Source organism: Mobula hypostoma, chromosome 1, assembly GCF_963921235.1.
Source record: "Mobula hypostoma chromosome 1, sMobHyp1.1, whole genome shotgun sequence".
Taxonomy (NCBI): domain Eukaryota; kingdom Metazoa; phylum Chordata; class Chondrichthyes; order Myliobatiformes; family Myliobatidae; genus Mobula; species Mobula hypostoma.
Genome location: NC_086097.1, coordinates 160,991,212 through 161,006,690, shown reverse-complemented (window position 1 = coordinate 161,006,690; position 15,479 = coordinate 160,991,212). Strand labels below are relative to the sequence as shown.

General features: G+C 40.8%; 1 protein-coding gene across 1 annotated transcript in view; it reads right to left on the bottom strand.

Annotated features, from left to right (window-relative positions):
- Nucleotides 1–15,479, bottom strand: part of trpn1 (transient receptor potential cation channel, subfamily N, member 1) — a 222,881-nt gene that overhangs the window by 65,072 nt on the left and 142,330 nt on the right. Inside the window, exons 15-18 of the mRNA XM_063040655.1 lie at nt 14,648–14,776; nt 13,124–13,240; nt 10,216–10,314; nt 9,117–9,317 (exon numbers count right to left, since the gene is read on the bottom strand). Of these exons, the coding sequence (XP_062896725.1) occupies nt 9,117–9,317; nt 10,216–10,314; nt 13,124–13,240; nt 14,648–14,776 (546 nt within the window). The remainder of the gene's footprint in view (nt 1–9,116; nt 9,318–10,215; nt 10,315–13,123; nt 13,241–14,647; nt 14,777–15,479) is intronic.

Genomic DNA, 15,479 nt, shown 5'->3' with positions numbered 1-15,479 from the left:
AATCATGGGTGTACAGTGAGTAGAGCAGGGGGCTGAGTACACAGTCCTGTGGGGCACCGGTGCTCAGAGTGATTGTAGATGAGAGCTTGTCCCCTATTTTTACAGCCTGGGTATCTGCAAATGTTGTCACAAAACCATCAATTCCATTATCTAAATTATTGACAAACAATGCGAAAATTAGCGGTCCTAATTCTGACCCCTGAGGAACACCACTAACCACTGGCAGCCAACCAGAAAAGGCCCCCTTTATTCCCATTCACTACTTCCAGTCTGTCAGCCATTCCTCTATCCATGCCAGTATCTTTCCTGTAATACCATAGGATTTTATCTTGATAAGCAATTTCCTGTGTGGAAAAAAACTTTTAGAATCCTGCTTTATATTATTGACTAGTTTGCCCTCATATTTCATCCTTTCCCTTCTTATAGTTGTTTTTAGTTGTTTTTAGTTGGATTTTAAAAGCTTTCCAATCAGCTAATTTCCCACTCACTTTTTCTGCTTATATAGTATGCCCTTTCCATGGCTTTTATGCAGTCCTTTACTTCCCCTATCAACCACGGTTGCCTACCCCGACCATTTGAGAACTTCTTCTGTGGGACATATCTATCCTGCGCCTAGTGAACTCCTCCTAGAAATTTTAGCTGCCTCTGCTCTGCCATCATCCCTGCCATTATCCTCCTCCAGTCCACCTGGGAAAGCTCCTCTCTCATGCCTTGTAATTCCCTTTATTCCATTGTGATACTGATACAGGTGATTTATGCTTCCCCCTCTCAAATTGCAGTATGAATTTAATCATATTATGATCACTGCTTTCTAAGGGTTCCTTTACTTGAAGCTTCCTAATAAGATCCGAGTTATTACACAACACCCAATTTCAGAACCTTTCCCCTAGTAGGCTCAAGCACAAGTTGCTCTAAAAAACCATCTCGTGGGCATTCAATGAATTCCCTCTCTTGCGATCTGACACCAACCTGATTTTCCCAATCCCCTTGCATATTGAAGTCCCCCATTACAGATCTGTCATTACCCTTATTACATGCATTTTCCAGCTCCCTTTGCAATCTCAATTCCACATCTCGGCTACTATTTGGAGGCCTATATATTATTCCCATAATGATTTTTTTACCCTTGCAGTTTCTTAAGCTCACCCACAAAGTTTCAACATTCTCTGACCCCATGTCATCTCTTTCTAAAGATGTAATTCCATATCTTGCTAACAGAGGCACACTATGCCTTCCTGCCTGTCCTTCCAATGTCCTTTGACATTAAGCTCCCAATTCTGGCCTTCTTTCAGCCATGACTCAGTGATGCCCACAACATCATACCAACCAATCTCTACTTGCACCATGAGTTTGTCAACCTTATTCCGAATGCTACATGCATTGAAATACAGCACTTTCAGTCCTGCATTCTTCGCCCTTTTGAATTTTGCCGCTGTGGTACAATTTAACTCTTTCATCTGTCTGCATTTGTACTCAGTCATTGATTTGTCCTTCCTTACATTCATGTTATACTCAACATCTACTTGTAAACCTGATGGCTCATCCTCAGCTCTATCATCCTGGTTCCCATTCCCCTGCCATATTAGTTTAAACCAACCTGCCCTCAAGAATATTGGTTCCCCTCAGATTCAAGTGCAACCTGTCCCTATTTGTACAGGTTCCATCTGTCCAGAAGTGGTCCCAATTATTCAGAAATCTGAATCCCTGCCCCTTGCTCCAATTCTTACAGCCGTGCATTTATCTGCCACCTCATTCTATTCCTATCCTTTCCGTCAGGCAGCACAGGCAGCAGACTTGAGATTACTACCCTTGAGGTCCTGTTTCTCAGTTTCCTTCCTAACTCTCTGTATTCTGTTTTCAGGACCTCCTTCCTTTTTCTACCTATGTTGTTTGTACCAATATGTACCACGACTTCTAGCTGCTCACCCACTGCCTTTTCAGGATATTGAGGACACTTTCAGAAACATTGTGGATCCTGGCATCTGGGAGGCAAATTAACTTCTGTGTTTCCTTTTTGCATCTACAGAATTGCCTATCTGTCCCCCTAACTATAGAGTTCCCTATTACTGCTGCCATCCTCTTCAGTTCCCTACTCTTCTGAGCCACAGGGCCAGACTCAATGCCAGAGGCACGACGGCTGTTGCTTCCCCCAGGTAGGTCGATCCCCCCCTCCCCGGCCAACAGTACTCAGAATGGAGTACTTTTGAGGGGGATAGCCACAGGGGTGCTCTCCACTATCTGATGTTCTCCCTTCTTTCCCCTGACAGTCACCCATTTATCTGTCTTCTGTAGCCTAGGGGTGACTAGCTCTCTGTAGCTTCTGTCTATCACCTCCTAACTTAATCTAACAAGCCGAAGGTTCCAGTTCCTTAACACAGTTTCTAAGGAGCTGCATCTGCACAGTAATCCAATCAAAGACAGAGGAAAACGCTGTTCTTTGAAAAGTAGGAGGACATCTCTGATGTCCTGGAATGGAAAGCCGAATCCTGGGAACAGATGCAGTGGAGATGAAGGAACTGAGAAAAGGGAATAGCATTTTTACAGCAAACAGGGTGGCAAGAGGTATAGACCATAAGACAGAAGAGCAGAATTAGTCATTTGACCCATTGAGTCTGCTCCGCCATCCAATCATGGCTGATCCTTTTTTCCCCTCTTCAGACACACTCCCTGGCCTTCTCCCCATAACCTTTGATGCCATATCCGATCAAGAACCTATCAAGCTCTGTCCTAAACACACTCAATGATCTAGCTTCCACAGTTGCATGTGGTGACAAATTCCACAAATTCACACCCTCTGGCTAAAAAAATTTCTCTGCATCTCTGTTTTAAATGGATGCCCCTCTATCCTAGGCTGTGCCCTCTTGTCCTCGACTCCCCCACCATGGGAAACATCCTTTCCACATCTACTCTGTCTAGGCCCTTCAATATTCGAAAGGTTTCAATAAAATCCCCCCCTATCCTTCTAAATTCCAGCAAGTACATACCCAGAGCTATCAAACGTTTCTCATATGATAACCCTTTTCAATCCCGGAATCATCCTGTGAACCTCATCTGAACCCTCTCCAATGCCAACACATCTTTTCTTCAAGGTGAGGCTTCACCAGTGCTTTATAAAGCCTGTTCTTGTATTCTAGACCTCTTGCAATGAATGCTAAATGAACGTATAGTCAAGATAACCATGGGAATCAGTATGTTTACAAACTATGTTTGTTGACAGTTTGTCTCCGGAGATGGATGCAGACAGATCAAGAAAGGGAGGGAATTGTCAGAAATGGCCCAAGTAAATGTAAGGACAGTGTTATGTATTTCAACCCTTTGAAAAAGATATCGCCTGTCTATAGCATCAGCAGCATAAACTCTCATAATTTGAAAACTTCTATCGTGTCTCTACACAGCCACCGCAGCTTCAGAGAAAGTATAGTTTTTTAGATTTTTTAACACGAGCAATACTCGAGCTGATTATGGAAAGCTTAGGGGGTAGTAGAAATGAAAATAAGAAAGAGTATTAGAAAACATTATCAGCAAACTTGAAAGAAAATCCAAAAATATTCAACCGGACTGTTCAGAGTAAGATGAGAGATGGAGTTGCTCAGGAGCCAAGGAAAAGATTTACTCATGGAGGTAAAGGGTACTGATTGTATATTTTATCACAGTTTGCACTCATAAAGAAGATGCTGGTAAAGGAAAGTATGGTGAGATATTGCATGGGCTAAAAATTGATAAGGAGATACCAGGAGGTTAGCAAGACTCAAAATGAATACATTGACTATCCAGATAGTTAATTTATAGTTAATCTGGAAGAAGGGTCTCGGGCTGAAATGTCGACTATGTATTCATTTCCACAGTTGCTGCCTGACCTGTTGAGTTCCTGCAGCATTTTGTGTGCGTTGCTTTAGATAGCCAGCACCCACAAACTTCCTTGTGTTTAAAACTACCCAGATAGTTCTGTTCTAGATTGCTGCGGAAAGAAGCTTGGAATATTGGCCATAATCTTCTAAATGTCCAGAGATTCAGGCTTGTATCTTAAGAACTGGAGGATCACAATTGTTATAACAGTGTATAAAAACAAAGTGTAACAATACATCCAGCTAATATATCCTACTCTGTTTAACCTTGGATTTGGCAGAACGTTCTTCCGCAAGGAATTCATGATGAATCTTTACAAAATATTTGTCAGGTTATGAGAAAGTCAGGGTGAACATGCAGGAAATACACCAGTGTTTGATCACCCTGAGTAACACAGTCCTTGACATTCATAAAACATCCCATAATAGAAATTACCCAGGCAGAGCAAACTTCAATGAAAATCTCTAGATCAGTGCTTTCTGCACGTATACATTTGACAGCTTATTAAGATGTCTGAAGAGATGCAGCTGCTTCACAACTGGGGACCCCTGACAGTACTTACAGTGCAGCTATTTGGCTACAGTGCTAATGAATACCAACTGTTGCAAGTCTTTCCGATATGTAACTTGTTCATTCCTGCACTGTGTCATAAGGAGGATCGAGTCATCCACTGGCTTTTCTCTGGGAAAGTGTCTTTCAGCTTCTCAGGGTTCCAAACTCTAAGATTTGAAAAGTCTTCGGGGAATCATCTTATCTAAGCACAATGAAATACCAACGTCACTAAGTCAACATCAACATAATCTATTTTTAAAGCTAAATGTCGCACTTCACTGCTCTATATATAGTTTAAATCTTGGCAAGTGTTCATAGAAAACTGCAGATCATAAAATATTTTCACTTCACGTTTAGAAGAGATTTTGACTTTAAAAAGAAATCTGTATTTGTACCAACATGGATCACCTTGTATTAAATAGACGAGCAAGAGTCGTACTTCCAAACCACCCTCTGCACCAGCTGCAGGAAGAATGGACTTGCATGGCTTCACTTGACAGAACACTACAAGGACAGAAGGGCTTAAGGCCAATTTACACCTTCTGTGTCGAATCTACGACGTAGGTATGGCTTGCCGCGTACCCTACGCCGTAGCCTGACGCGCACCTCCCCAATAATGTAACTGCGTGTCACAGACCGCAACAACTGTGATTGGTCCGCTTGGAGACGATGAACCAAATCATCAAATCTACCTGCCAACATCTGAAAATATTTGAAATGCATTTCCTCGTCCATGTCTCTCAGTGGCCGGACAAGCACAGAAAATTCACCCTCCTTCTGCCTCAATCCGTTCAATGGTCGTACACACCATCTCCCCTGACGTTTTCTCTCTTTTCTGCATAGCAGTAATTTCAATAAAGGTAACTCTTGTTCAACATTTATTAGCTCCAACTCCAACATGATAACGCTCAGTTTCAGTCGCCATTGTTTGAAGTACACAAAGAAACTCAACACGAAGAAACTCAACACAGTGGCATCTAGCGTTTTGGCGGTGAATTGCAGAGCGACACAGACACACCAACGCACAAGTATAAATGCTCACAACGGCGTAGGCCACTTGCATAGAGCCTACGCAGAAGTATAAATCAGCCTTTATTCTCTGCCTCACAATGTCATGTCTTCTTTACTAAATGACTGACCAGAATTTCTTTTATGTTAGCGTACAGTGCTTAATCTTCCCAGGTCACATTGATCATGAAACTCACCACAGAAAATTAATTCTTGTAATTAATAGGAAAAGTTTCCTTTCAAAACCATGATGATTTTAATGACTGCCAAACAACATCTCTTGTCTAGTGAATGGAAAACTGGTGGACTGGTGTCACATTCTTGTCTTGTTGAGATTTTAAAACCAGCATATGCTCCATTTTGTTTCTTACTCCTTTTTCTTTTTCTATTTGTAGGCATTCAATTTTCTATTTCTCTATTTGCACTTGATTTGGCACTGAATTCACCTATTTAAATTCACTATTTTGTCTCAGTATCTATTTCTCAACCCTTTAGTCTCAGTAGCTGAGAAGGTAACTTCCTAGAAATTCATTTTAGGTCTGTCGTGTTAAAGCTGATTGGCAACAAATACAGAAGTGCTGAACATGCAAATATAAAGTGTGGCTGAACACAGAATTCTTCTTCCATATTTCAACAATTGATAAATTTGGAAGTGCACAGTACAATCCACATGGAAAATATTATTGTTATTTGTTAAAGCTGACCACAGTTCTATTTTTATCATCTAGGTGCATGAGGTTCCTGCGGTCTAGCTGTCCCATCGTCAGCTTACTTGAAAATTCATGGGAAAATATAATTTAGAAATGAACGGAGCGAAGACAAACCCAATCGGGCAAAGTGGACTGGATTGTGCATCTCCTACCTCACAGTTCCATCAAGACCGTTCAGCTATCTGCTGTTTATGGGTCCGTTTGTGCCAGATTTTTATGCCTGTGGAGTGTAGCATGGAAGACAGAAAAGAGGTGAAATTCATGCTGAGTACTAGGTCTCTCCGTCAGTCAGGGTCAAACATGGATGTTGCATTCCAGCTGTCTATGTGTAATCTAGCCAGTATATAAGCCTGGACAGTGTGATATGGAGAGCAAGCTGTTGCCCATGTAGCAGTCTCTCCCTCTCCTCGCTGCTGATGAATCCAAAGGAATGGCAGAGACTGATACAGAATGGTACCAGCAGCATCAGAAAGTTGCCAGTCAGCATTTAACACATTTAACGTAGGACTTCCTTCGGGACTCCAACTCCAGATTTTGCCTCTGGGTTTACTTCCGGAGCCTTTCCCATGAGTGGGTACAGCCGCAAGGCAGTGGAAGTTTGTGATCAGAGCTTTCTTTCTGGATGAGCTGCCAACCACAGTGCCCCAGCTGCCCGAAGTAACTGGATTTCAGATCTAGTAACCTGCCTTTGTCCCTTCTCCTATCAGTAGAAATAGTTCTACTGGGCTTAGTAGCTAAGCCACACATGAAAGACTTAGTCGACAGAGGCTATTTGAGATGCGTGCCACTGGGAGCACTTAACAGGTAGTGAGAGCTTATCCCCACTACCATTCCCGACGACAACAACCTTAAAGAATCTGAGTACTAGGACAGAAGGTTAATATCCTTACCTGAATGAATCAGGGCATATCTTTTTCTAGAAGTTGCTGATCTATGTAAGCACTATCTCATTCATTCTAAAAGATTCACTGAACAATTTGAATAAGTGTACTCATATCATGGATTGACCACAGCAATGAGACTTTGAGCTTGACTGGATAAACCTGAAAACTAGTACCACCAGGTTCAAGGACACCTTCTACCCTACTGTTATAACTATTGAGTGATTCCCGTAGATAAGATCAAGGGTCAAAAGTTTATTTTTTTAAATCAAAGCATGCATCCATATACAACTCTGAAATCTGTATTTCTCCAGGTGGCCACAAAACAAAGAAAGAACATGAAAGTCACTTAGAGTGAAACGTCAAACCCACTGCTCCCCCTGTGCAAAAAAGAACGGCGTCCCGATCATCAACACCCCCGACCCAAAAAATCCCCTCTCTCGTACAAAATGGAACAAGAACATCGACCCCCAGAAACAATCCTGCCCCACACAAAAACTAACAGAATACTAGAAGAACATCAACCCCCAAACACCCTTCCCTTGCACAACCAAACCGAAAAGGAATGGGCGATAAAAAACACAGAATATAAAAACCGTAATTTTGAAAAAGTCCGCAATCCATAAACACAACAGTCCAACCCATACAGGCAGAAGCACGATCCCATCCCCTGATATCACCGACATTCATCAAAAGAGAGGGACACCACATGAGGCAGAGAGGCCTTCTCGCCTGCCACACTGCAAATGGCCGTTCACAGACTCCTCTGGCAGCGATCAGAAGACAGGCAGTCAGTGCTGAAACTCTCGCTTGCCTTCTGCATTCGCCTCAATGTCTCAGCCTTCCTCGAAGCTTTAATCAGCGATTAGTGGACGCTTTATACAGCGAGATGGAGTCGAACATCGACTCACACCCCATCTCGAAGTTTCTTTGCAGTGAGGCCATCCCAGTATGTGCTTGCTTCGCGGAACTTTCTCAGAGCCAGCAAAGCGCTGGATCACTCAAATGATCTCCAAGCTGCAAATCACAGGCTCTGACGGTCCCAGAAACACATTTAAGGTGAAAAATAGACGTAAAGGAAGTAGGAAAGCTATTTTTGTGAACTATCTAGAAGATGTCGACCAAGGGAGCGTTGCATACTGGTGCCATCTTAACTGGAGCATTTCATGCTGTTGCCTTTTCAAGATATTCTCTTGACCTCCCAATCTATCTCATTATGATCTTTCTCCCTAATTATAACTGCAACACACATTCTGTGTAGCTGTTGCAGTTAATTCTGCATTCTGTTATAGCTTTGCCTTATACTACCTTGCTGCATTGTGCAATGACTTGATCTGTATGAACAGTACGCAAGACGAGCTTTTCACTCTACCTCGGTACATGCAACAATAATAAACCAATGCCAATTCCAATTCCAGTTTTATTGGGCTGTTTAAAGTTATCATGTCTGTTGGAACGGCCTGGTGACTGTGTGCAGACATCATCCCAGATCAAGTACCATTTCACCCAATTTCGGGTGCTACGTCCCAGCTCATTTGGGTTTTATTAATGTTTAATTTGATAAACCATTCAAAGCTCACCAGTGATATATCAGCAGTTGCCTCATAACTCCATGATGTGGGTTCAGTCCTATCTTCGTGTGCTGCCTGTGTGGAGTTTATGGAACCATGTACAGTATTTCTGCTGGATGCCCTGGTTTCTTCTCACAGTCCGAAGATGTGGTTAACTATAAGTTACCTCATAAGGTAGATAGCAAGGGCATTTGAATAAGAATGAGCCACAATGCTAAAGAAAAGAGGAATGAGACATGACATTCCTCTGTTTGGAGCTGACATTAACCTGATGGGCTGAATAGTCTCCCGTGTCATATTAGTAACAAAGGCAATCGACCTATTCATTTCTTCAGGTCTTGGGAGGATATCTACGAGCCTCTGTGATTTCCTTCTTTCACTTTTTGTTGGTTGCCCTGATGTTTCCTCCATAATGTGAAGACATTGTGGTCAGCCTAGTCTAGTCATGTCCTTGAGTACCAAGGGTGCCCATTATCTGCTGATGCAATGTGTGTGCTTTTAGCCAGCTATAATCTGGAGATACGATTAACCCGTTGTAAGTGACTTACCAGAGAGAGTGCATCAATGCTGGCGGCATGGGTCTCTACCAGAAGCTTTACCAGCCTGTTGTAACCATTCTGTGCTCCCAGGTGCAGTGGTGTCAAGCCGAGCTTAGTTTTGGCATTGACAAAGGCCTTGTGCCAGAGCAGGATATCTGAGATCTGATCATGACCGTTCTCTGCTGCCAAGTGAAGCCCAGCTTTACCATGCTGTAGAATAAACCAAAAAGAAGCACCACACTTTACAGAAGTACTGCAGGACCTGGTGTTTGACATACTAATTATCACAGAACACTACCCATGTCCCAGAGTCAGAGAGATACTGCAAGGAAATGGGTCCTTCGGTCATTAGCTCATCAACCCATTAAAACTAATCCTACATCAATCCCATTTTTATTCTACCCGCATTCTCATCAGTCTACCTGCCCACCCCGAGATTCTACCACTCCACACACTGGGCACAATTTACAGTGATTAGTTAGCCTACCAACCTGCACAACTCTTTGAGATGTGGTGAGGATCTAGTGCACCCAGAGAAAGCCAATATGGTCACAGGGAGAACATGTAATCTGCACACTAACGGGATCAGGGGTCCCAATTGAATCTAGCTCACTGGATCTGTGAGACAGCTGCTCTGCCCTATGTGCTCTTTGCTGCCACTTGGTTTATTAAACTGCTCCTTAAAAACTGCCATCTGAATGAATGGTTGGTAAATGTTACTGAATTTCCACCATTTCATTCCAACAGAGATGTAAATGGAAAAGAAAACTACAGACGGTGGAAATACGAAATATAAACAGACAATGCTGAAAACACAGCAAGTCAGCCAGCATCAGTGGATGAATAAATAATATCATGAGTATCTTCAGTGCTTTTTTTTGTTTTTATCTTTGCATCAGTCATAAAATATATTACAATACCCACCATAACTGTGAGGCTTTGAACTCAGGAATCCTTCGGTTGCAAAAAGTTCAGTGTATGGTATGTTGAATAATGAATTTAGAATTATAACTTCTCAGTGTCCCTTTATTAAGCAAACATATTTTTAAAGATCTCTACTAACATTTAAATTATTAGCTAAATACTTTAAAATAGACGTCAGAGTTACCTCATCAAATACATCCACTCTAGCGTGGTTTAGCAGCAATATTTTCACCATCTCTGTGTGTCCTCTCTCTGCAGCCAGAAGCAATGGTGAACAGCCATTCTGTTTTACAGTGAGAATTGTGGGAATTTTTAAATGGGTTTCATTATAAAGACACACAAGCATATAGTAATCATTACTGTAAACATTTACTTTGTTACATATATGCATGTACCGAGGCTGAAGCTTGAAGAAAGTAGCCAAGAGCAGGAATATTAACTGGAAACAGGTAGGCTACGTCTACTTCCTCAAGTCCAAATGATCAAAGTTAACCATTGGTGAACCTGATAATTACCATCTATTATATTAAGATAGAAACACATTAGCACACTGACATCTATAAGAGGCAAAACAATCAACAAAACTTGCAAACTCTAAATCAGGACTACCGCTAAATCGTAAACACGGAAAAACATGTAAACGTATTTGATGTAGATCCTTTGTAGCTCCAGTGTTGGTGCCACTATTAAACAGCAAGGAAGAATGAACCTCATTTATAAAGCTTCCTTCATGAGCTCTTTTATTAATGCATAGTTAATGTCTATGGCATTTAGATATTAAATGCCGATGAGAGTAAGTAATTTATAGCAATACTGAAGATTTGCACAGAATATTTTGGAGAATCTGAAAATAGCATAATGAGTACTATATTGGCTTGACTATTTATTGAGATAGCATAAGTTTTGCACAAAAAACCATGAGATTAACGTTTTACATTATTTGAGGCTCATTGAGGGATCAGAAGTAGAAAGGGTGAGCAGGTTCAAGTTGCAGGGTGTCAACATCTCTGAGAAACTAACCTGGGCCCATATTGCTGCAAATACAAAGAAGGAACAACAGTGGCTATATTTCATGAGGTGCTTGAGGAGAATTGGTATGTCACCAAACCCACTTGAAAATTTCTACGGAGGGCATTCTAACTGGTTGCATCACTATCTGGAATGGAGAGGCCACTGCACAGGATTGGAAAATGCTGTAGAAAGTTGTAAATTCAGCCAGCTCCATCAAGGAAACTAGACCACAGTTATCCAGGACAAAAGACGATGTCTCAGAAAAGCGGCATCCATTCTTAAGGACACCCTCCACCCAGGACGTGCCCTCTTCTCATTGCTACCATCAATGGGTCTGAAGACAGACACTCAATGTTTCAGGAACAGCTTCAGCCCCTCTGCCATCAGATTTCTGAATGGACAATGAACCCATGAACACTGCCTCAGTACCTTGCCCTCTCTTTTTGCATTACTTATTTCATTTATTTTTTCAGATATACTTACTGTAATTTATAATTTTTTATTATGTATTGCAATGTACTGCTGCCACAAAACAAAAAATATGACAGTGATATATGCCAGTGATATTAAAGCTGATTCTGATTCGGATCATTGTTACTGTGCTGTTTTCCCAGAATGCACAGACCATCACATTCACACTGTCCTTGTAGCAGTCTCTCCATTTTAAATTACTAGACTAGAATAAGATGACACCTGCACAAATAAACTCCTGAATGTATTGTGGTCCCTTACAATGCTAGAAGCTTGCATTTAGATTAGACTCAGAATGGGATAAAACATTCAGATGTGCTTTCTAGGAGCACAATCTGACAGAAAGTTAGGAAGTCAAAGCAGAAATCTTTAAGAAGCTTATAGGAGAGAGAGAGGGAGAGGCAGAGAGAGAAATAGAAAAAATGCAGGTATCATCAGGGTGAAAATATTAGACTTCAGACTCAATCTAAACTGGTAAGTAAAATATGTTAGGAATAGAGAAGAAGCAAGAGGTTGTTACGACGTAGAAGGGAAAGGCCATAAGTTGACTTAAATGCAAGAAACGTCATTAATCCATGCTTATGATTGATTGTTGTTTAATTACTGAAGGGTCTGGAAGTGCAGCTAATTGCTGACTAAGAAACAGCCAATTCCTCACTGTTATGATGTTCTCTGAAAGTGATAACACAGTCTGACAGGGTGGTGAAGAAGAAATATGGGATGTATGCCTCCATTGATAGGGACATTGAGTACGTGAGTTGAGATGTTATGTTGAGACATTGGATAATCCACGCCTAGATATTATGTGCAGTTCTGATCATCTGACTGTTGGAAGGAAGTGATTAAGTCAGAGAGGGTGCAGAAAAAGATTCAGAAGGATGTTGCTGGGATTGGAGATCTGAGTTATGAGAACAATTCCTTTCATCTCATTCCCCTCCTTATTACCCAGTATGCTTGCAACTCACTTTCTGACATATATCAATTAACTTCCCTTCATTTTGCCACTTGCCTACTCTGAGGGTCATTTACAGTGGCCAATTAACCCACAACAAGCTATTGGGAGGAAATGAAGCACCCAGCAGAAATCCAAATGGTCAGGAGGTGAACATGCAAACCCCAGAGACAGCACTGGAAGTTAGGATCAAACCCAAGTCCCATCTTTGCATTGCCCATCTTTAATGTAGTTTTTTGTATTACATCCAGTCTTCTGATCTGCCACACATCTTGGGACAATTAGATACTTTTAGAGATAGAATCAAACTTAAATAAACTTTTATAGTTTAATCCTTCCCTTGTTTTTTTTCTTTGTCATTGGAATGTATCTAGTCTTTTGAAAATGGTCAGCTTGTGGTATTTATCTTTATTTTTACAACTGAAGCTATAGGTGGTTGGATTAGTCCTTTATTCTTGTGAGCTGAGTGCATTTTGCATTTTCTTAGTCAATGTCGTAGTTATGTTGTACAAATTTTGCCAGAAGTCCACAGTACTACAGTCAAGACGTTGTTATAGTCTGTGGCTTGTGTGAAGCCTATTTACGAAGAAGGATCTATTCCTAACATCTAGACAGTCGACACACTGTTAGAAATTTAGAAAATATGGAGGAAGAGTACCTTAGACTGTTTATTGATGGCCTGCTGCATTCTATTTGAGCCAATGTGTTTCAAGATTTCAAGAAGAACATCTGAATTCCCGACATGTGCACAGTAATGTAATGGAGTTTCATGCATCTACGAAAGAAAGTTACTCTATATTAAGTTTCCCAAGACAAAGTTTATAGCTAAAGCACAAGGTGGTTTTGCTTTATAATTATGTCCCTTTGAAAGGTTAGATATTCAACCCCATTCACCAAACCAACAACCATTTTGCTTCCATATATTCAACTTCCTCATCTATTGGCATGGCAGAAAAGTGGGGCAATGGGTAGTGCTGCTTCAGAGCTCCAGCAACCCAAGGTTTGATCCTATGATATTTAGAATCATAGTCACAATGTGGGAACATCCTCTTCAAGTCTGCATTGAGCATTAACCATCCATTTTATACTAATCCTACATTAAAAACATTTAATCTTCTTCCCACATTATCCCCAATTCCCTCAAGATATACAGTGGCCAATTAACCAACCAATCTGCATGTCTTTTGTATGCAGGGGGATATCAGAGCACCCATGTAATCACAGGGACACCATGCAAAATCCACACAGGCAGCACCCAATATCACGATTGTACCTGGATCTCTGGCATTGGGAGGCAGCTGCTCTACTCTTCTGTAAGCTTGTGGCTTCTCATAGCTGTGGAGACATCACTAATACGTGCTGCTTGTTAGGTTAACTGGCTGCTGTAAATTACTCCCAATATTGGTGGATGGTAGGAGAATGTTGGGGGAGAATACCCTTGGATTTGTGATAGAGAACTTGTTACAGGGAAGTAACAACTTGATAGAATACTCAATGGAAATATGAGAGGAACATCATCTCTCGATCCAGCCCTGAATTTTGGAGTTTGAACAAGCACTAGTGACAGAAGCTGTTTTCTGAAGGAACTGAGTAATAATAAATAGAAAGATGGGATGAAGAAGTGTTTGAACCAGGAATTAATTATAGAACAATGATGGACTTTTGCATTCAGGCACTGTAAACATGTGAAGACCACCGTCCTAGAGCTGTTAGTTTTATTTTTACTTCAGTAGCTGATAGAACTTAATCCAGAAGCTTTCTTCCATTTTACTACAAACTATGTCAGCTTCAGTTAGCAGTATATTTTTTACTCCACATAGATCAGGCATCTTTATTTAAATATCAAAATGTGAAAAAAGGATGAAATTCAAATAGGACATTTGGACATTTCAAATAGTATGTTGCTGCCTAGTTTGTGGATTCATTTTCATCCAACATCTCCACGTTTTCCAACTTCAATAAGAATAAAAATAGACAAAATGAAGGGATGCTCAGTCAATCAAATGACAAATTTGATACATTTGATGCTTTCAGTGGTGTATTGGCCCTTTATGTTTGTTTCCCAAGTACATATCTTGTTCATTTATATATATACAGTCCCATCTCCATCAAAAGTATCCCAGAGGATATGCTGCCGATCTTAAGCAACATATTTGACTCCTTGTGCCCCACATTATTTTACCAGCTTTGTTGTTGCAGTGATGTCAGCATCATACTCCAAGAGAATTTTAACGATCTTAGTGTCCTCTTGATTGAAGTGAATCGTGTCCTTCGTTATCTCTGCTGCTAAGTGCAGGCATGTTTCTCCTTCCTGAGAAATAAAGTAAACGTAGGAGTTTAATGTGGAGGCAGTAATATATTCCACAGCACGTCAGCTTGCAAATCTAGATGTTCAGAAACAGAAAACAACAATACTCTTCTCTTTAGTTCCTTTCTTATTTCCAAACTGGCTTAATAGTATCTAGTTTTTTTCCATGGAATTGAAAAGAACAAGTCAAAAGGCTGTAGATAATGCTTTATATACGCAGATCATATACTTTTGTAAGCAGCCTCAGAGGCTTTACAGAGGGAATGGTGAGTGTCATTTGAAAGAGAGAGAAGGATTGATACATGTGACTGAAGTCTCAAAGTTTTGAGGATGTGGGGGATGTTGCTAAGCGAAGAGGCTTATGAAGAGCATTCCAGTGTGCTGGATCTCCATAACTGGAGGTCAAATATATGAAATAACCTTCAAAATATTTCGCAGTATGTTGTAAAATAAGATAAAAAGATTTGTTTTTCATATTTCTGGAAAGTGGATCTTCTATCTGTATCTTTTCACATGACAAATTTTTCCAAAGGGAAGATGCCTATTTGTTAATCATCTATTAGTCAAACCCTGCATCTGGAAACTTGAGAATTTCAAGAATGGCATGAGGCAATCTGAATACTGATCTTGTATTGCATTAATATTACCTTAAGATCACTCTGCATCATGGTTGCTGTCTTGTAGCAAGTAAACTCATGAAGTTTAC